The 22,157-nt window shown below is 32.5% G+C and overlaps 1 protein-coding gene across 5 annotated transcripts in view; it reads left to right on the top strand.

Moving 5' to 3' along the window:
* KCNT2 (potassium sodium-activated channel subfamily T member 2) overlaps positions 1-21,633 on the top strand; it is a 348,393-nt gene extending 326,760 nt beyond the window's left edge. For all 5 annotated transcript variants that reach the window (XM_058533726.1, XM_058533725.1, XM_058533723.1 and 2 more), the window contains 2 exons: positions 14,223-14,307; positions 19,041-21,633. In XM_058533726.1, coding sequence (XP_058389709.1) covers positions 14,223-14,307; positions 19,041-19,152 — 197 coding nt within the window. In that variant the 3' untranslated portion in view covers positions 19,153-21,633. The remainder of the gene's footprint in view (positions 1-14,222; positions 14,308-19,040) is intronic.
* Positions 21,634-22,157: the final 524 nt, after the last annotated feature.

Raw genomic sequence — 22,157 nt, 5'->3', positions numbered from 1 at the left:
TAATGAGGTTTGGCATATTTTTCATGTGGTTAAGAGCCATTTTCTGTGAATTATTTATTTCTCTAGCCAATTTTTCTAATTTATTCTTATTCTCTAATATTTTTAGAAGCTGCTTATGTATTAAGTATATTAATTCTATGTATATTAATTACAGATATTTATTTCTCAGCTTAGGTGTTTTCTTTTACTTTTGCTATTCAATATTCTTAATATAATTACTTTTTAGTCATTTCCATTATTGCTTATTGATTTTGAATAATAGAGAAGTTTTCCTCTCTCCCAATTTAGAGAGGAAATCTCTCACATTTTCTTTTAGTACTTATTTGGTTTCACATTTTGCCTTTAAATATTTGATCTATTTGAAATGTATCCTGCTATATAGGATGAGCAAGGGAACACATTTTTATCTTTTCCAATATATTTTTTCCATATTTAGTTACACAACATACTTATTTTTTTTTTTAATTTTTTGTTTATTGCAGTAACATTGGTTTATAACATTGTAAAAATTTCAGGTGCACATCATTGTACTTCTATTTCAGCATAGATTACATCATGTTCACCACCAAAATACTAATTACAACCCATCACCACACACATGTAGCAAATTATCCCTTTCACCCTCCTCCCTCCCCCCTTCCCCTCTGGTAACCACCAATCCAATCTCTGTCCCTATGTGTTTGTTTATTGTTTACAACATACTTATTAAGATACACCCTTCTAATGATTTTAGATCCCGCTTTTTTCAGATCCCAAATTTGTACTTTTTGTCTATTTATAGACTTTCTATTGTGTTACAAGAATCTGTCTGCCTATTCAGACAAAAGCACCCATTGTTTTAATTAGCGTCTTTATAGTATATTTTAATATCTAGTAGACCTGGAGGCCCTGAACTTTTCTTTTTCAGTATTTTTCTAGCTATATTTGAATGTTTCCTCTCTGAATTAATTTTATAATTAAGTTGTTTGATCCAGGTAAAAAGAAAAGATTGTTTTTCTTTACTTTTAATCTTACTTCTTCGTGGCTCTTTGAAAACCATTTCTACCATCTAATCTCACTTTTTCCTAATCCTTCATGTTTCTCTCTTTTCTTTCTCCGAGCTCCTCTTTTAAGGAACCAGTTCTCCTTCCCTTATCCTAACGCAAACACACACAGATGCACACACACACCCCTTAGTCTTCACCTTCCCTCTTTTCTTTCTTTTATCAAACTAATTACACGCCACCTCTTCACTTTATCATCTCACATTTACACTTAACACATTTCTCCTTCTCCTACCCCCTCTTCAGAGAACGTTCTCAAATACAAATCATCCTTATTTTCCTTGATCTGTCTACAACACTATCCTTTCCTGGGTCCTCTTTCTCTGTTCTTCTTCTGAATTTAAGTTTTCAACTAAGTATTTGCCTCAAACATAGTTGAACACCACCTCAAAATTATCAAACTTGCTGAACAATGATGCTTCAGAAATGATATATTGGAAAATTTATTTTTATACAGTCTAAAGAAATAAAAAACTATCTCAAATAATAGGTAAATCATAAAGAAACATTAAAAAATACTTAAAATTTTAAAAGTCTCTAAATTGTTAATATCTGATAATTAACTATGTTTCCTGAAGGTGTGAATTACCTGTCACTTGTCCACGTCTATATTTCCAGTTCCTGGTATAGAGTAACTAGTAGGTAGATAAAGTCTAGTGTGCAGTAGAAAGCAAAATTTTCTGAATTGTTGTATGAAATATAGAAGGTTAAAAAAAGCTAAATACACAGATAATTTAAAATAACGTAATGAAACAATGATGGCCAAAGTAATAATAATTACTATAATATTTTAAAGACAGACATGTGGCTAAATATAATTATTATAAATTCTGCTTAGGACTTGGATGGCTTATCTTTTCAAAGACACTCTTAGAAATATACTTTCTTCTGTGATCTTCAAACTAAGGTTTAAAGTATAACCAGCTAAATTTATGTTAAATAAAGATTTGATCCATGCTTCATAAATTAAAGAAGCTGTGGTGTTTTTCAAACAAAAATTGAAAATAAAGCAAATTTAAAATATCTGTGTTTAATAATTCTGTCTATGGAATAAAATTTTAACTACAGATTTGTTTTTTCATAACTGCCTAGACATACATGACCTCTTTTGCATAATTTAATCATAAATAGAATAAAATGGCACAGGACTACCACTGAGCTCTGTGAGGTTTTGTATAACTTTTCTTTGAAACAATTGGCAGTAACTTTTAGTGAGTCACTAATAACTTAGGGTGGTCAACACACTATCATAATACATAAGACATAAGACATAAAATATAAGGCATGCTAGGCCAAATATTTCCAAATTATTTTTGGTTGACCAGAAATTGATGGATGTAAAATTATGATTCATAAAAAGTGCTCTCATGAACCATGGCTTACATGGGATGCCATTCTTATGTGGCCTAATAATTTCATGATTGATGTCAGAGCTTAAAATTTGAGAAAAATGTTAGTCTTTCTTTAATAATGAAAGATATGCCAGGCCTAAAAAAAACCTCAAAGGTACCAAGTTGATAGCCCTGCTTCAGTAAATTTTGAAACTTTGCTGCTTGAGACTAGAAAATACTGCTTTATGATCACGAAGGAATTGGCAGTGATTGAGGGAAACTATGAAGACAAGTATCAAAAAGAAATCGTTAAAGAAAATTATAAGACCAACAGCAAGTTTTTTATACCTGTGTTATGCTTATGTAATAGTACATGAAAACTCGCAACTGTGGATTAGTGGAGACACATTTTGTTTACTTTTTGAGAGATGAAAGTGAAGCTTGGAGACGTTAAATCACGTTACCCAAGGTCATTAAGTCAGAAAAAGTACTCACTTTTTCCCCGCAAATTTATTAGCACCATTAAATTTCTTTTTAAAGATGCCACTTATGTTTTTTATTGTATTTAATTCCAAAAGAAAAGTAAGTCTTCAAAAACCAAAGGATAAAATGTTTAACATTTCCTGATACAGGGCCTGTCTCTACAGGCTAGCTTAAAATAATATAAATGCTCATGCATCTATTATCTGAGATAAACATATATCTATCCATCAAAAGATATTGATTAGATTACAGGTATATAATCCCTCACTTGCAATTCCAAAATCTAAAATTTTTGAAAACTGAGTTTTTAAGTAAATTTGACACTAAAACTTATGTAAATGCAGAAACTGACCTAAACTGCTTGAAACTATTTCTAACCTTTATTTATCCTATTTGTTGTGAATATTCATATGTTTTGCTACAGAAATATGAATTTGTCTGCTGCTACAGATCCTGCTGAGGATATTACATAATGTACATTATATGCCCAATATTGCTTTCTAAAGCTAAAAAATTCAGTTCTGGAACACATCTGGCCCCATGGGTTTGGGAGATGGAATTTGAGGACCTGTATGTTTTGGAAAAATAGCCAAAGTGGCAATCTACAAATTCTGTGGGCTTTTCATTGAAATTTTTTGGGAAATTTCTTCAATATAATCTTAAAAACTTAGTCACGTCAAAGTTCATAGCATTACATACTACTAACAAGCTATGTGTTATGGGGCAAGTCATTGTCTCTCTGAACTTCATGTTCTTTGACCATTAAATAAGTATAATTAAAGTCCTCCCTAAGGGGTGTGATATGAAATAACAGAATTTTTGTGAAAAAAAGATTTTTTAATTATAAACTACATTGCAAATATGAATAATTATTGTTCTTATGTTAATAATGGGCATTATTCTTCAACAATCTATTTAGAATGGCTCTCACAGTCACTAAAAATTATTCTTTCTGTTGACACATTCTTAATGTTTAGCCCATAGAATGACATACATTTTTAATAGTGTAAATTGGCAAGCAAGTCTTCATGATGTGATGGCTGCTATGGGTGCCAACCAATTTTGACATGGATTTTTGTAAGTTTCATACTGTTAGTAAAATATGAAACACCAAGGAGGAAAAAAAGGAATCCTTTTAAGTGACTAAGAGCTAACTATCAGTGAGATGCTGGCTTTCATTACATCCATCAGAAAGCCTTAGTTTCTTTGTAAATTTACAATTTGCCTGAGATAATGGATAGATCAACCAAGAACTGTTTTTATAGCTAACATACTGATTTAATTCTTAGTCATTCCCTTTCTTATGGGAAAGAAATAAGCAAAATTAACAAGAAAGGATTGTTATTCCTTTCTTATCCCAAACCTATAATAGATATGGTGGTGGTGGTGGTGGTGGTGGTAGCAGTAGCAGTAGCAGCAGTAGTAGTATTAATAGCAATAGTAATAGCAGTAATAGTAGTAGTAGTAGCAGTATAGTAGTAATAGTAGTAGTAATAGTAACACCATCGGCTTCTATTTCAGACTCTTTTATAAATCATTGATCATTTTCATTTAAGTTTTTAATTAAAAATTCCCCCAAATCTTAATCAATGTCAGGTATCTTTTTCTATCACAAAATTATTCACAAATGTATTCTAAAACAAATTACCATAAACGGAAAAGGCACCATAGCTAGATATTTCTTCTAGAATGTTTTGCAATTTTTAGTACTTAGGAGGAATAATATAAGTATTTGAGATCACTGTAGTGACTTGATCAACAATTTGTTATTTCGAAAGAAATTGACACTGAATTTTTATTGCTTTTTTGAAATATATTATTTACCTTTTCTCAATATAAATGAATACAATAATATTGATATACAATCAATATACTCCTAGTATAGATTCCTAGAAAATGGATAATTTTATATCATTCTATATTTTCAGAACCGATCCTTTCTCACAAGGAGGCAGTCAGAAACAGGATACACACATGGATTTGTTTCATGTTGATCTCATTCTGTATATAGAATGTTAATAGAAAAAAAAACTCAATGCTTTTCTTAATAAATAAAGTAATTAAGCTTTCAAAGGGGGTAATTGCTGAGCTGATAATGATTTATAGTAAATGAAAATATCTGGGCAATAAATTTTCCATATCTCCCTAAATTAAAACTGTAAAGTGTTGTTTCATGGAGTTGTATCAGATCCTTCCCAGGACACTAATTTTTCAATGATATCAATATTTCTACATAATTTAACGCCATAGTTAACTTAATTGCACTTAAATATACATATATTTTATCTTTACAGTTGGAAATTCAAATGCTGTATTTTGGCATATGTGTAAGAAAAATGTGGCCAATTTGAATAAAATAAAAATATTTTTTGTCATTGAGAAAAAAAGTTAATTGGTTGAGTGAACTTTTTACTTTCAACATTTTATTATGGGTTGAGTAGAAATTGAGAGAATGAGATAGCAAAGAATGAGCTTTCTAAATGGATTAAAACAAGAAGAAACTTCCAATTCTGACAACTGTTTATGCTCTTAGTTTAAATAACTAGAAAAAATAGAAATCAGTAGTGTGTAGACAATGGATATAAGAAAACATATAACTTTGTTCCCTGAGAAAAGGGAAACAAATGAGGTAAGCCTTTTACAGGCTAGAAGTCAAGCATGTGGACCCAAAATGAGAAAATACGACCTGTACCAGTAGAAAAATCAATCAATAGAAATAGATCCAGAAAACACAAATATTAAAGTAGTTATTACCATATAGTCTATTTGCTCAAGATGGGTAGAGGAAAACAAGAGCTTAATAAGGAAAGAAACTGAAGATATAAAAAAAAACATACTGAATCTCTCGGAGGTTAGAATTCACAATGCAGTATTCAAAATGAAAAGTATATTGGATAGGATTAACATCAAAATAACTATTGCAGAAGAAGATATTAATGAACCTAAAGCCAATGCAGTAGACTATCCAAAATGCAGAATAGAGAGAAAAAAAAATCAAAAAAACAAAGAGTGTTAGTTACTGGAAGGACAATTTAAAGTAATCGTAATTGGAGTCTTGGAAGGAGAGAAGAGAATGGACATTTGAAGAAATAACGACCAATTTTTTTCCAAATTTGATGGGAACTCTATTCAAGATCTAAGAAGCTTGGTGAAACTCAAGCAATATAATTATAACAAATAAAATAATGCCAAGACACAATATACAAGATTGCTAAAAGCCAATGATAAAACACCTCAAAAGGAGCCAGAGAAAAAGGACACTTCATGAATGAGGAAAAATATAAGGATGACAGCACACTTCTTATCAAAAACTTTGCAAACCAAAACGTAATGGAGAAACATCTTTAGGGCTCTGAAAAAAATAATAATTTATCTAAAACTCTATACGCAGTAAAAATATATTTCTAAAATGAAAGCAAATAAAGAAAGTTTTAGACAAACAAAAGCTGAGAGACTTTGTTAACAACAGCTCTGAACTATGAAAAAATGTTAAAAGAATTTCTTAAGACAGAAGGAAAATGATGCCATGTAGAATTTTAGATCTAAACAAAAAAAAAAAATGGTAATATGGGTAAATATAAAAGATACGTTTCTATTTTTTTAATTTTGTTCAAAGATAATTTACTGATTATAACCAACATTGTGAGGTTTATAGCATATATAGAAGCGAAAATGTATGGCAATAACTCAATAGGAAAAGAGAAATGGAAATAAAATAGTGAGGCTGTTACACTACATGTGAAGTGGTATATTATTTAAGAGTAGCTACTGATGAGTTAAAGCTGTATGTTGTAAGCCCTAGGGCAGGGAAAAGCAAACCTCAGCAAACCAAACTACAGCATTTTTGTGAAAATTGCAACCATCCTTGCTTGTTTATGAACTGTCTGTGGCTGCTTCACTTTACAGTGTACACACAAGTTTAAGTACAATGGAGATCATATGGCCTCAAAAGACTGAAATACTTAGTGTCTGGCCCTTTATGGAAAAAACATTTGCCAACCCATGACCTAGAGAAACTGCGAAACAACTAAATCAAAAAGATATAACTAAAGATCAATAGTGCAAATAAAATGGAATGATTATAGCAAGAAATGTTTAAAACTTCAATGAGTCCAAAGAAGGCAGAGAAAGAAGAAAAGAGGAGCAAAGAACCCATGGGACAAGCGAAACACAACTAAGAAGATGGTAGGTTTAAACCCAACTGTATTGATATTTATTTTAAATATAAATGGATTAAACTTCAGTTAAAAGGCAAAAGTCATCAGATGGGATTAAAAGAAGCAAGCGCCAACTCTATATTGTCTGAAAAATACCCACTTAAAATTTAAAGAAACAAATCGGTTAAAAGTAAAAGCATAAAATTATATTTAATGCAATCACAAATCCAAAGAAAACTGGAGTGGCTATATTAATATCAAAGTAGATCCATGCAATAACATGGATGCCTGACAAAAACTATGCAAAGAGGAAAAAAGCCACACAGAAACACACTGTATGACTCTTATAAAAGTGATTGTTCCTAGAAATCAGTGATTCCTAAGGAATGGGGGTGACAGGAGAGAAGTGACTGCAAAAGGGCAGGAGGGAACTTTTTGGCATTATAGAAGTATTCTATATCATGGTTATTGTAGAGGTTGCATTACTGTATGCATTCGTCAAAACTCTTTGAATGTGCATTTGGAATTAGTGAATTTCTTATTTTGTTTTACAAGTCTATGAGATAAACAGAACAATGATGATTATTTTAAGAGAACTTAAGTGATATGCTTAAAATAATAAAGGGAGTTTACAGTTAACTTATAGCAATAGGTAAACTTGTAACTAAAGATGCCTGACTCCTATTCTGAAGATTGTATTACATAGTGTACTGCCTCTCAAGAAAATTGCTAAAATGCCTATCTTGTTTATTGCTGCATCCCCAGATTTAAATTTGTTTATGACTCTAATCATGCCCAGTTAACATTAGTAAATAGAAGAACAAAATAATGAATATCATATGATAAATTATGATTATCAACTAATTATAAAAATGCCTCCTTGGGGGCCGGCCCCATGGTGTAGTGGTTAAGTGCACGCGCTCTGCTGCTGGTGGCCCAGGTTCAGATCCTGGATGCATACCGACACACCGCTTGTCAGGCCATGTTGTGGCAGCGTCCCATATAAGGTAGAGGAAGATGGGGACAGATGTTAGCTCAGGGCCAATCTTCTTCAGCAAAAAGAGGAGGATTGGCATGGATGTTAGCTCAGGGCTGATCTTCCTCACCAAAAAAAAAAAAAAATGCCTCCTGTAAGTCATATGGAAGTACTACAGGATAGCAGCAAAATTGGAAAACATGCTATATACTTATGTTCAAATTCTTCAAATAATATGTTCAATATATCTTTTTTCCAACCTCCGGTGCTATTTCAGGTAAAGTACTTATAAATTTAAAGCAGTGGGTTCAATTGTTAAAATGAAAATAATAATAATAAATTTGGTCTTTCCAAAATATTTTAGACTTTCTGTAGTATATTGATTTTACTTTTTCAGATTATCAACTAGAGTCATAGTTTTAAATTTAGAAGTATTTCACCTGAAAACATATTGAACCCATTACTTGAAAATGTAATCAGTGTTCTATTTAAAAATAACCGTACCTACATTGCTTACTTTGCAGGCAATCTGTATAGTTTTGGCCCACATCATTTAATATAAAATAGCTGTCATTATAGTATTTTGAAAGAAACTAGCATTTTTCGAGGAGCTTCCATTCCCCAGGGACATGCAATAGTTCTGTACGTCAATCCTTGGTAAGGGGCGGTGAAGCAGTGGAGGAAAGCATTTTAACAAAACAAAACTAAACTAAACTTCACACCATGGAAGAGAAAATATGTTTTTAGACACATAGTTCACTTTTTTTAAAAAATTCTCTATCACATTAAAAAAAAAGCAAGTGGTTTTGGTCCTTTCGTATTTATAAAAGGTAGTAATACAGATTTTAAAAGATTGAATATTGAATAATCCATTTTAAAGGGAAAATTGAATCTAAAGTAACTAGTTTTGTGTATGAAGCTAGTAAAGGATGGAGGGGCTCACGGCAGAGTTGAAACTGAGCAATTTCTGAAGCTTCGCCTTATATCGTGCTTCTTGTTCTGCTAATTGTTTCATCTAATCTTGATTTCTGAATGTTTATATGAAGGGAGGTTAAGAGAGTACACTTCTTGATTTTTATCTTGTGTATCATAAAAATAGTTCTAAATTATTGGAAGGTAATGAAAATCATTTTAAATAGAGGTGATTACATAGAATTATTCTTTTATCCTTATCTGCAACCACCATTTTTTTCTCCTAAAATAGACTGGTAAGTTCAGTAAAATGGACCAAATAGTTGTACTCATAAACATAGTCTGGTACTAAACTGGAATACATGAGCAGATTAGGTCAGTACTATGAACTTGGCAGTTTTACAAGTAGATAATACATAATGTGTACAGAGGTTCAGGTGAGGGAAAATGTAATCCTCAGTGGGTTATCTGGCTGATTATTTGGATTATCGGACTATGTAGGAGAAATAAACACTGTGCAACTGAGAGTATTTTCTCTGATAAAATATTCTTGTAGTGATTGAAGAAAAGTGTGCCCTCACTCTGCTACAGCACTGATTTCTTCCTTTTTACTATCTTTTTTTCATCAGCATTCAAATATATTGTGGTGTCTCCCATCTTAAAACAATCTCTATCTCTCCTTCCCTCCCTCCCTCTCCCCCCCACCCTGTCTTTCTCTCTCTCCTCCTCTCTTTCTCTCTCTCTCTCTCTCTTTCAAGCGCTCTATCTTTCCCTCCCTTCTTCCAAAGTTCCTCCATTTCCGTTGCTACCAAGCCACCATCGTCTCTCACCTGGGCTTCTGTACTGTTCATCTACTATTCCTGAGTCCAATTTGAGCCCCCAAAGTTCATTTCCCATGGAGCGGCCAAGGTGATATATTTAACAGGAAATAAGATCATGCCACCAAATCTCCCACCCTTACAACTTTTCAGTGGCTTCCCCTTGCTTTTATAATAGAATTCAAACTTCTGATCAAGGTCTATAAAGCCCTACAGGATCTGTCCTAGCTTGCCTTTTCAACAGTTAATTTCCTCCTTGCTCACTTTAGCCCATCCCCAAGGGTCTGCTTTCTGCAACTAAAATTCAACCATCTCAGCCTTTCTCATTTGCTGTTCTCTTTGAATACTTTTCTTCCTTATCTTTGCATGCCAACACCTTTATATCACAATATGTACACAATTATTATATACAACTTATAGACTGACTTGTCCTGCTACAATAACGATAGGATATCTTTATATAGCACTTGATATGAATCAGGTAATGATTCTAGGAACTATATATTTATATGAATATATTAATTTTAAATTGTATTTGTTATTCATTTATAATTTATTTCTAACAATAATCTATTAGATAGCACTATTGTTACCCCCATTTTACAGGTGAGGAAACTGAGCACAGAGAGATGAAATGAAATTAAGTAATTTGCCTAAGGTCTCAGCGTGAGTAATTGGGAAAGCCAGGATTTCAATTCAGGTACTCTGGTTTCAGAGCCTTTGTTCTTAACTGAGCTTCTCAATGATACTCTTTGTATTATTTGAAATGTTTCTCTGATTACACAACACATAATGGATATGTGTTTTTGAAACTATTATTTAATGAAACTATACAAATATATGTAAGATTTAAACTTCTTTCTTATCAAATTTTATTCTCCTCTTTTAGAACTGCTCTTAAAATATTTCAACAGGAAAATTTTAAAAATCAAAACAAACCAAAAAAATGACGTTTATATGTGTGGAATGGGAGTCACTTGATTATTTTGTAAAAATAATAGGAGTATAATTCTATTTCCTTTCTAATATGATCTATTTTACATGAAACATTCTAGGCAGAATATTTGCTACATGAAGATTTTGATTGAATAATTGTATACACCAATTAATGTAGCAAAATAAGTTTCTTGGTAAATACTACTAGTAATTGTTGAATTTGACTCTATAGAATTTCTTTTAACATTTTCAATATTCTAGTACATTTATTTCAATTTTTCATGAGAATAGTTTCATTAAGATAATTATGTCAATGATGCAACAATTTCAGTACAACAATTTAAACTTTTTATTATGCCAAGGTCAAAGATTACTTATCAGAAACACAGTGAATATCCTCAAAACAGATTTCCTTAGTAAATATTTTTGGTGGATAGGAAATAGAATCTCGATTCTGATTCATGAGCCAAATTTTTCAAAGAAAATTTATTTTATTCACTACACATGTTACTATATTTTTGTTAAAGAGTCTTATTTAATCCACTTGTGTCTTTGCCACCACCAATGACGATGATTATGGTAGGATATTAAAGATCCGGGAAACTTACCACATATTCCCCTCCAGAATACAGAAACAACTAAAAACTAAACATAGGGAATAACCCATAGAGATAACAATACCAGACTTATGGCTGATAAAACTAGATTGTTGAACGTTGTTTTGATGTGTGACCATAATGGGCTTTTCAAACCTCACTTCCTAATTCTTAAACACAAAGTCACAAAGAGAAAGAGGGTGAACCACAGAACTTCCCAACAAAGCAGCATGGCAGAGAGCAAGCAGACCAGAATTAACTCTACAGCAAGGCAGACATGAAAGAGAAAGAGAGAATGGCTTTGAACTCGGCAACTTCTTTTCACTTCTTTTAACCTAACACTCAGGAGAAGTCAGTGAGGGGTGGGTGAGGAAAGAAACCAGGAGTGATGAACTCTGTGATGTTACCCATCTCTCAAGAGAAACTATATGGGATCATTGAGTTGAGCACATTAGCAAAACATTTGCTGCCATTCTTGGAGTCCATGAAAACATTAAAATCTTCAGAATGATAAATAAAACAGGCTACCCGAGCAGAAAATAATATTGACAAAAAAGTTATATCTACTGCTATAAAGTGCTCAGTTATCTAGATAGTGTTTACATTTGTAACAGGCAAACTAAGTCACCAATAGATTTTGACTTGATCCCAGAACCAAAAACAAGTACAGCATCATGTTAATAATCAAGGAGAAAGGTTGAGTATTGCTATTGGCTGAGAAGTTATTTGTTAAAATTGTTTTCCTTCTAATGCCACTGTTCAACAATGTTTACTGTTTATATAAGAAACTTCTAAATGCCACTGTTTATATAAGAAATTGACTTCTACCTAGCCAAAGGAGATGGAGATTTTCTAGTAGACCTATTACAGTTTAGAGTATTATGCTTTAGTCTCCAGAATGTGCTATCAATCTCTGTTCCTTTGCCCAGCCGTTGTGGAAATTCACACAAGGGGAAAATTTCTCAGGAAGCATAAATAAATAAAAATTTCTTTTTGTAAAGAAAGATGATCCTGGTAATCTACTGCCAATACAATGTGCTTTGAGTTGGAATTGTACCTTGTCTGGAGTGAGCTCATCATTATATACTCATTGGGATTCCAATCTCTAGCCAGTTGAATTAGTCAGCTACCCCTAGGTATGATTGACCGATTTAGCAAATAAAAATATAGGATTCCCAGTTCAATTTGAATTGCAGAAAAACAACAAATCATTTTTTAGTATAAGTATGTCACATGGCAATATACGGGGCATATTTATGTTAAAAAATTATCTGAAATTAAGATTTTCACTGGAGGGCCGGCCCGGTGGCACAAGCTGTCAGGTGCGCACACTCCGCTGTGGCGGCCCCGGGTTCGCCGGTTTGGATCCCAGGCGCGCACCGATGCATCGCTTGGCAAGCCATGCTGTGGCGGCGTCCCATATAAAGTAGAAGAAGATGGGCATGGATGTTAGCCCCGGGCCAGTCTACCTCAACAAAAAGAGGAGGATTGGCAGATGTTAGCTCAGGGCTGATCTTCCTCACAAAAAAAAAATAATAATAGTAAAATAAAAGATTTTCACTGAGAATTCTCTATTTTGCCTGGCAACCGTATCCTTATAGCAGGATGCAATTCCTGGTATCTACCCCAGAGATATATGCACCCAAATATATTGCTTTATTTGAATATTAATTTGATGATTTTATGATTATAATGGTTTTACTGGCAAAATTTTTGTGGGTTCAATACTGCAGTTTATCTGCCTTTATGATAAGGATTTTCATTTATAGACTTTAAAAATAGGGCACATATCTGCATATCAACTTGCAATATCATAACTGAAAATATTAAGTCGTTCCCATTCAAGTGACAGGTTTCTAGTTAGATGAACACAATGGTAGACATTATTTTATGAAAAGAATATGTATTTTCCAGTGCAGTAAATTATTCATCTATGTTATCCTGAAAAAGACCTTTACTTTAATTTTATGCAGTTATTTGAATATCAATGTATCTCTTTTGGTATGAAATGTATTCTTAGATTTTTGGGTCAAACTGCAAAATTTGGTACTTCTCTCAGGATCCAAACTTGTCTGCAACTGAGGTGGCCAGAAGGATGCTATAGCTCCAGAGCAGGATTTTAAACAGTTCCCTCACAGCCTGAAGACTTTACTCTTGGGAGGGTTAATGTTTATTGAAGTGTGCGTCCACATGGCTTTACATTTATGTCTTATCATAGCCTTGGCAGCTAAAATTGGAGATCCTAAAGCTGTTTTCTTTTTCGGTGTCTTATGTAATGTCAAGTTAGCTCTTCAAACTTGAAGCCTGATGATGTCTTCAGGGTGAATTCATAAAATTAAAAGGGCACAGCTTTTTATTTTAAAAATATATATTATTTTAGAGGAAAAAGAAATGATTCAGTAGTATACTTCTCTTAAAACTGACAGTTAAATTCTATTCCATGTGATTCTTTACATTCTGCAAAAACATTAAGATGGCTTATATTAGATACATCATGTAATGAAGTCAAACATATTTAGGGCCTTCAACCTTTTGTGTTGCTGCTTGCCCACACTGCTTGTCAAGCCATGCTGTGGTGGCGTCCCATATAAAGTAGAGGGAGATGGGCACAGATGTTAGCCCAGGGCCAATCTTCCTCAGCAAAAAGAAGAGGATTGGCATCAGATGTTAGCTCAGGGCTGATCTTCCTCACACACACACACAAAAAGGGTAGAATATAACTGTGGCTGTTCTGAACAGAAGTAGATACTTTATTTTTACCATTTATTGTAACAAAAAATGAGTACCTGTCAGATATTTCCAATGACAGCAATTTGAAAATAGTCAAAGTTATGTACACAATTGTATTGTGGGCAAAACTATAGTAAGTTCTTGTTGACAGTTATATGGTTTGAAGTTAAGACGCTCTACAATAATTCCTATAATTTTCTGTAAGCAGTATAACAAACTTGGCTTTTATTTATGTTCTAGATGAAATGAATGATCATCAAAGTACCCTCTCCTACATCCTGATTAATCCATCTCCAGATACCAGACTGGAGCTGAACGATGTTGTGTAAGTTGACCCATGTCTCACATGAGGCATTTATTTTTAGAAAACCACGAATTTATTTATTTTTATATTTTTACTTCCACCATTATAGCTCCTTATTTTTCTTACAATGTAAATGCTTAGAAAGTCCAATTCTAATGTTTGTGTTCAATAAATAAATGCATTTTATATATATTCCTGTGTGTAATACTATAAAAAAGCATTGTAGGATCGCAGAGGTATAAAACAAGGAAATAGCAGCATAAATTCTGTATTCTGTGAGCTAATATGTATTTGGGGAAATGAAAGCAAATATGTGAAATAAGAAGAAGACAGCCCAAAGGAAAACCTGAAATATACCATACTCTCTAGTTCTAAATACCTTAATGTTCCTAAAAGCCAAAATGAAACAGGTCAAAACACTTACTAGGAAAAGGTAGTAATTTGCTTTGTCAAAAACTATGTACTGTGCATGTACAGTTGTACCAATGTTGCCTTGAAAGTATGATACAGAGAAGAATAAGGACATTTCTTCTGATTTCAAAGTGCTTACATTCTAATTAACAAAACTACAATTTAAGCATAAAAATTTAATAGCAATATAATATGACTTTGTCACTAATGAAGTAAACGTCAGTTGAGTGAGACAGTGTTTTTCCAAATTCAAGGAGGAAGGCGTTATTGTGAGTTACAGTGATTACAAAGGATATAAGGTTTGAACTAGACTCTGGAGGGTAGATAGGATTTGTGTAGGTGGAGAGCAAAGGATGTTCCAGAACAGGGAAATGGCTTGAGAAAGTGCACCACGTGGGGATGCATAACGTGCTCCAGTTGGCAACACTACATAGTCCGGTTTGACCAGAATAAAAGGTTTGTACTATTAGCATTTCTGCTATTAATTAGTTAAACATAATATTGGAAACATATTAAACCTGACTTTGGAAGGACCTTTAGATGACAAAATAGGGAATTTAAACTCAACCTTACAGGCAATGGATAGCACTTAGATACATGAGCAAGAAAGTAGCAATATTTTGCAAAAGACATTTTGGCAATTGGTATATTCCTAGAAGAGAAATTCTTAATAAGAATCTGCCCTAAGTCCATGGTCCTGAGGCTGAGCCAGATCAAGAGCTGCTTGCCCCAGTAGCCAACTCCAGATCGTATTAGTGACATAAAATAAATGCGAAAGATCCGCAAGTCTTTGTGGGTGTTAGGTCCACAGGATGTGCTTGTATCTATAGTCAGGAATATTTGTAATTAGGTCAGAGCCTAGGAGGAGTGCGAACGTTCTGTGATGCATAGTATAAAATGTTTCCATGCAAGTGGTTTAGAACTAAAGCTAGTAATATGCCAAGAATTAGATAGAAGCCTACTTTTATATGTTGCCAGTTTTGTGGGCGATTTTGGCTGGATGGAAAGAGTACAATTTATTTTTTTTTTAAGAGCTCTGCAAGAAGCAATAGAGTTGATTGGCAGGATGGATTAGGGTTGAAGTAAGCCTTTAAAGAGAGAAACCAGCTAAAAAGCGGTTATGCAGGTGTGAGGGAGATAAGAATCTGTCATGGCATCAGGATAATGGATTGTAAAGGCAAGCTCCTATGTAGATACATTTTTGAAGGCAGAGTGAGACTTGTTCATTGGTGTGGGAAATGGAAAAGAAGGAGTCTAACATGGCTTTAAGATTTCAAATCTATGTGATTGCAAAAAAAAAAATGCTGGTTCACTGAAACAAGTCAGAATAGGGAGGCAATTTTTTAAGCAGGAAAAAGTTGTTGGCTGGGGAGGAAAGAGAGATGATGGGCTGGAGTTTAGTTACATTGTTCAATGTGCTCAGTGGAAATGACTAGAAAACATATAGAGTTCTTGAACTTTAAAGAGGAGCTAGTTCTATATAGAAAACATTTATTTTTCATCTTCTAGATGAATAAAACTAAAAAGAGAATGACTTTTCCAAAGACGAGATACATAAATTAGAAAAAGTAGAAGAATGAATATTGGATTGTTGACTAGCATTCAGTTTTAGTGCAGAGACATGAATGTGTTTCACAAACTTCTTCGGAAAATACATCAGCAGGGGTGACTTTGACCCAAAATCAGCTTGAAAAGATTTTTACAACGCACCTAAGATACAGCTAGCAAGTATAATAATGCTTTATTTTGCCATCTGATGATACTGGTTAGAATATAGGAGCTTTGGGGGATCAGAAAGGTAATTTCAGCTGCTAGAGTTCTTAAGGCAGCTGTCAAAAATTACATCCAGGGGTGATGCTGAATTTACAGAGGACTTCAAGTTAGATGAAAATATCTTATTTATGACGCACCTGGCTTTCAACTGCCCATTCTGGAGACTTCACTTATTATATTACTATAATAAAACAAAACTGCTCTTTTTTTCTTGTGTCCATATTTATACATGTCTTCTTTCCTTTAAACTCATAAAATCAGGCAATTTTTGTTAATTCTCCAATCTGCCCGTGTAAGTCCAACCTTCTCAGGCCTCTTTTTCAAATTAATTTTAACTGTGTTAACTATATAGAGTTTTTTAAAAGCTATGCTTACCTTATTCGTATTCTATAATAAATTCTAAGTTTCTTGAGCCTAATATAATTATTTACCATGATTATTTTTGATAGAATGGGAAGATATTGTTAACCTTTTGAGTCTATGAACATGTCCTTCCATCAAACAGATACTTATAATTTGAAATAATTCCCCGAACTTTTAAACTTACAAATAAGATATGTATGTTGGAAGGTATACAGGTAAAATAAACATGACATTTTCTGCCTTTTGGATACTAGTATTTTTTATTACTTTTAGGCTAAAACATCTGTTTGACTGCTATAAAAGACCTTTTTTGCAATGATCTGTATTGGTGGCATTGGAATAATTAAATTTTAGTATAACTGGAGCAATGACAAATATCATGAAAAGAATGCCTACTGTGACCAGTAGTACATAAAAACACATTTAAGAAATTTATTTTATAGACTCATAGGTTTAGTAGTGATAATAATAGGGAAAGAAACTTTTGCAGCTACACCAATGTTTTTAGGGGATAATGGATTATACTCACACCTTCTATATTTTTCTAAAAAATCACTTTCAGAAGTTCATTTTCAATGAAGGGGAAGCATTAATTTGATTCAAAGAACAATAAATCACTAGATGATATGGCGTTAAAAAGCTTAATGGGCACTATTAGTTTTCTTCATCGATCTACAATGCTATTGATATTTAAAATAATTATAAAGCAGAGTGCATAGATAACAAAATCCAGTTAATAGATCCAAGGACACTAATCTCAACTTCTATTTGATGGAAGAAAATAAACTGCAGAGCTTTAAACTACCTTTTCTCATTTTCATTAAGGGACCTATTTTATGAATAGTTTTCCTTTAGTTTTCCAGAGGAAAAGCACAATCTTCATTAGAGTTCTTACTTTTAAATTAGTTTCTCTGTTCATTTTTTCCCGTACTGAAATTATTATAAAACTATGAAATACTAATTTCATTTGAACCTGAAACAAGACTTGCTTGGAATGCTGCATTACGTATAGTTACTTTCCTTCCCCCCACAAACCCTCAGTACCTCCCCACTGCTTTTGGAACAGAAATTGAAACTACTTATCCTGAAGCTTCAAGTCCTTCATTAGCTGTTTTCTACTCTTCTTCCTGAGTTTACCTACCGCTATTTTCTGGTCTAACCAGTCTTCTAAAGTCAAACGTTTTCTACACACATCAGGAACATCCCTCCCCTGTACCCCCTACTGTCCAAGTCTGGGATTGCCTCTCTGCTCCCCTCCGCTCCAGCCTGGGAGCCCCTAGAGCCGACCTCTCCAATAAAGTGTTCCCTAATTCTCTCTGTTCTTTTTCTCTTTCCATGATGTTTGGAATTTCTGCTGCTTCTTTAGATCTGCTTCATAAATGAAACTCGAATAATGTTCTGCAGGACAGGGGCCAGGGTTTGTGACTTTTTATATTTCCAGATCCTAGCTCAGTATTCTAGAGGCACTCAAGAAGTGGAAGCTCATATCATTTGACAGTCTGAAGTAAAACATCTCTCTTAAAACAAATTCTAACATTATTGAAATGTGTGAGTTTGGCAGAAGAACATTTTCCTGTTTACTAGTAGAATGAATTAAGAACTATTTTTTGTTCTTTTGCATAATTGCTTACTATAGCATAATCTAAATGTTAGACTAATAAATTTCCAGATAAAATATTATCTACACATAATGTTCTCCATAACATTTACTAAATCATTAATTTTATAGAATCATAGACTATTTCAATTAAAAAGACTATAGAAATTATTTATATCAAATTTATTTATGAATGATAAAAATAAGACTAAGAGGAGTTAAGTAATAAAAGAATCATGCCTAGGAATTGCGTCTCCTTGATAGAAAAATAGCCAAAGTAGGGGATAATACATCAACAAAATACTAAAATAAAACATAAACCTTTGATAAGAAGAAAGTGGTGAAATGGGTCATAACTGAAAGATAATGATACTTAAGTCAGCAGCATTCATCATCATAATCTTCTTAGGTATAGAAATAATACAAGCCCTGCAAAATTCTATGGGCCAACTAAACAGTGAGTTTTCCTACCAATGCTATATATAGAGACACAGTTTAGATAACATAAAAGCTGAGCAGATAAATTTGAAGTAGCATTCTGAAGTGTTAGTGTGGATTAGTTTTGCCTTTATATATTATTACAGTTGTTTGCTTTGTTTTCTTTTATTAGATACTTAATCCGACCAGATCCACTGGCATACCTTCCAAACAGTGAACCCAGTCGGAAAAACAGCATCTGTAACGCCACCACTCAAGACTCTCGGGAAGAAACTCAGCTTTGATAAAAAGAAAATAAGAAACTCTTTTTTTTTTTTCCCTACAACGATCTTGCTTGGAACAACTCTAAATCTTAGAGAAAAAAAAAAATGTTGCTGGCATGTAATAAACTAGATTGGAGTATATTCAATTCTCTCATATTTTAAAAAATCTATTCTCTTAGAAGTGTAGATTATTTTGAAATTTAAAGTACTGCTTATTGGTACACCTATTGATATATAAAGACATCAATGGAATGATTTTGAAAACCCAAATCAAAACACAAAAATTTAAATCTGATATTTAATTGTTTGACAATAATCCAAACTGTATGAAGCCAATTTTAAAATGTGTTAAAGTTTTATGAAATTAAACTGAAAATCCAACTGTATTTGGTGCATCATAATGGACGTAGATGATTGTTGCCCCTCTTAAATACTAAATGTCATATTCAATTCTTTAAAGTGGCTGTTTTATAAAATGGAGCTCATCATAAATGTCTAGTCTTCTCTGCACAGAGATTAACAAACAAACTTGTGTGGCTGACTTTTGTGTAAGAATCATAGTTTGCTTTAGAATATAAATCCTTAAGTCATTTTAACCTTTTTTGTTGCCTTCTCTTATGAAACTCTATCATATTCGTTTTAGAGTTTCAGATGTTCATAGCATGTTTGATTACACTGAAGAAACCAAAACAAACAAAAAGAAATATCAAGGACCTGAACTTTCACTAATTTTATGTCTGACACACCTTGTATGCCAAGAAAAGTGTATTAAAAAGCAAATATTTATTGTTCTCCTAAAAGAACGCCTAACAGAGACAGTACTTAAAACACATTCATTGACTTAAATTTAATCCAAGTATTGGATCATTAGCTGAAATATGCAGTAATGATTTTTCAATAGACTCTTGAGCTTTAATATTTTTCATGTATCTATACAGTATATTTCATTAGAAAGATACTTTAAAATTCAAAGAAGCAAAATTATACTTTTTATGAAATACAAAGACATTTCAAAATATGAAAAGTCCTCCTTTATGCCTTTAGTATTGAAATAATCATCCACAAAAAAATGATATTTTAAAAAGTTTGATTTAATTTTGAAAAATCATCTATAAGAACTATGTTTTAACATTGTGAGGAAAAAAAGCATATAATAAAGACAAGTTGCTTTTACTGTTTAAATTTGACATAAATCATGCAGAATTTGACAGTTTCAAATTAAATATAAATTGACCCTTGGTGACACCAATGGTTTTATCTGTATTGATTTATTCCACTTCAGAAACAGACTGTAAAGCACAAGAGAATGGTTTGCCAGGTAGTTGGAATGTGTTAAGGTATTCCCATGAGGGAGACATTGGTAAACTTAAAAAGATATTTTTCTTCTAATTTTGTATTTGTTTTTATTTCTGAACTTGACATTGAATTTTAATTCAACAGAAAATAAGACATATAAGACTACAAAGAGACATTTTATCTTTTCTTTTCATAAGGAAGCAGATAAATTGAAAGGAAAATAGAAGGACTAAAGAAACATGGATAAAGAAAGCCTAACGTTCCCCCAAATAATTCTGTGGAAATAAAAATATAAACCATAAAATGTGAAATTATAGATTATAGCCATTGTATAATTTGGCTTAGAGAATATGAAATGCCTATTTGTTGTTGTTGTTTTTTAGTATTTTACATTACTCTCATTTCGGAATGACAAGAACACCAAGAATTTCCCCTAAAACAGTGAGAGCCTATTTTTAATTTTCTTTAACCAGACAGGGAAGCAGAATTTATAACATGTTACTTAAAATTGGAAGCATACCTTAAAACAAAGATTGTGTGCATATATACATGTATATGTTATAAACACAGGTGAAATATATTTGACAAACACATACATGTAAATTATTCAAACTAAAGGCAGAATTGAACTGATATATGTAATGGAGAACAATAATGAATTTAATGAACATGTTTCATATTTGCACATCAATAGTCAAGTATGTTTCTTTGAGTTGCCATTTCTTTACTCCATTACAGTTATTTTCAGGAATAAATGTAAGATATTACAAATCTTCTGTTTCCCCACAAGATGTCCCCACAAGTTTAGTATTTTTGCATTATGACAGGTGGCAAGACTAGGCTTTTAAGCTAGGACATGAGGATATTTCCTGTAAAACTGAAAATTTTGTTTCATAAATTTTACAATAATTATTTTTGATTATGAACATTAGTCCAAATTTAATATTTGACACAATTCATATCAGCTTGCTATAATAATGATAGTTTATTAGTCTTTCTGTTACTTAAAGAATAAAAACATGCTTATGAAAGCCTTTTAACAAACTGTTGCCTTTTTAAAATACTTACACTTGCACATGAAAATAAAACATCAAGTCAATACTAGTCCTTGTAACCCTATGGGAATTGGTTCTGTTTATTGTCTATGTACCATTTTGCTACTGGTTACATTGAATTGCTTTAAAATAAATAATAAAATTATTTCTGATGATGAAAACTCTTCGTGTTTTTTTGCCAAAACTTTAATTGTTTAGGCAAATTATGTTTTGAAGCTACAAAATGCATTTGTCACTTTCATATTTCAGAGGCAACATAAACATGATGGTGATCTCATTGGAAAATATAGCCATGAATAAACTGTTGTTGAATTCCTTCTTCATACAATAGGTTCTGAATTACTCTGTGGCAGGAAAGGAGAAGGGAGGAGGGAAGGACAGGGAGCCTGGAGATAGAGAAGAGGAAGTGAAGAAATGGAAAGAAGAAAAAAAAAGAAAGTAGAAAAAGAAGATGGAAAAAACTAACGTAGGTGCCAGAAGAAAAATATTTTTTTTTTACAAAACAGAGAATAGTGTCCCAATACACTAATTTAATGGACAGATAAGTACTGGTTAGAGAAAAGAAAAATAATTTTAAATGCAAAGGTAGACTTTTGGTTCCAGGAAAATGGAGTAGACACATCCCTCCCTACTCTTCCTGCTAAGTACAGCTAGAAGCCCTAGATATTAGGTATC

This window comes from Diceros bicornis, chromosome 38, assembly GCF_020826845.1.
Source record: "Diceros bicornis minor isolate mBicDic1 chromosome 38, mDicBic1.mat.cur, whole genome shotgun sequence".
Lineage (NCBI taxonomy): Eukaryota > Metazoa > Chordata > Mammalia > Perissodactyla > Rhinocerotidae > Diceros > Diceros bicornis.
Note: the sequence above shows the minus strand (reverse complement) of the source record. Positions and strands in the feature narration are given on the sequence as shown.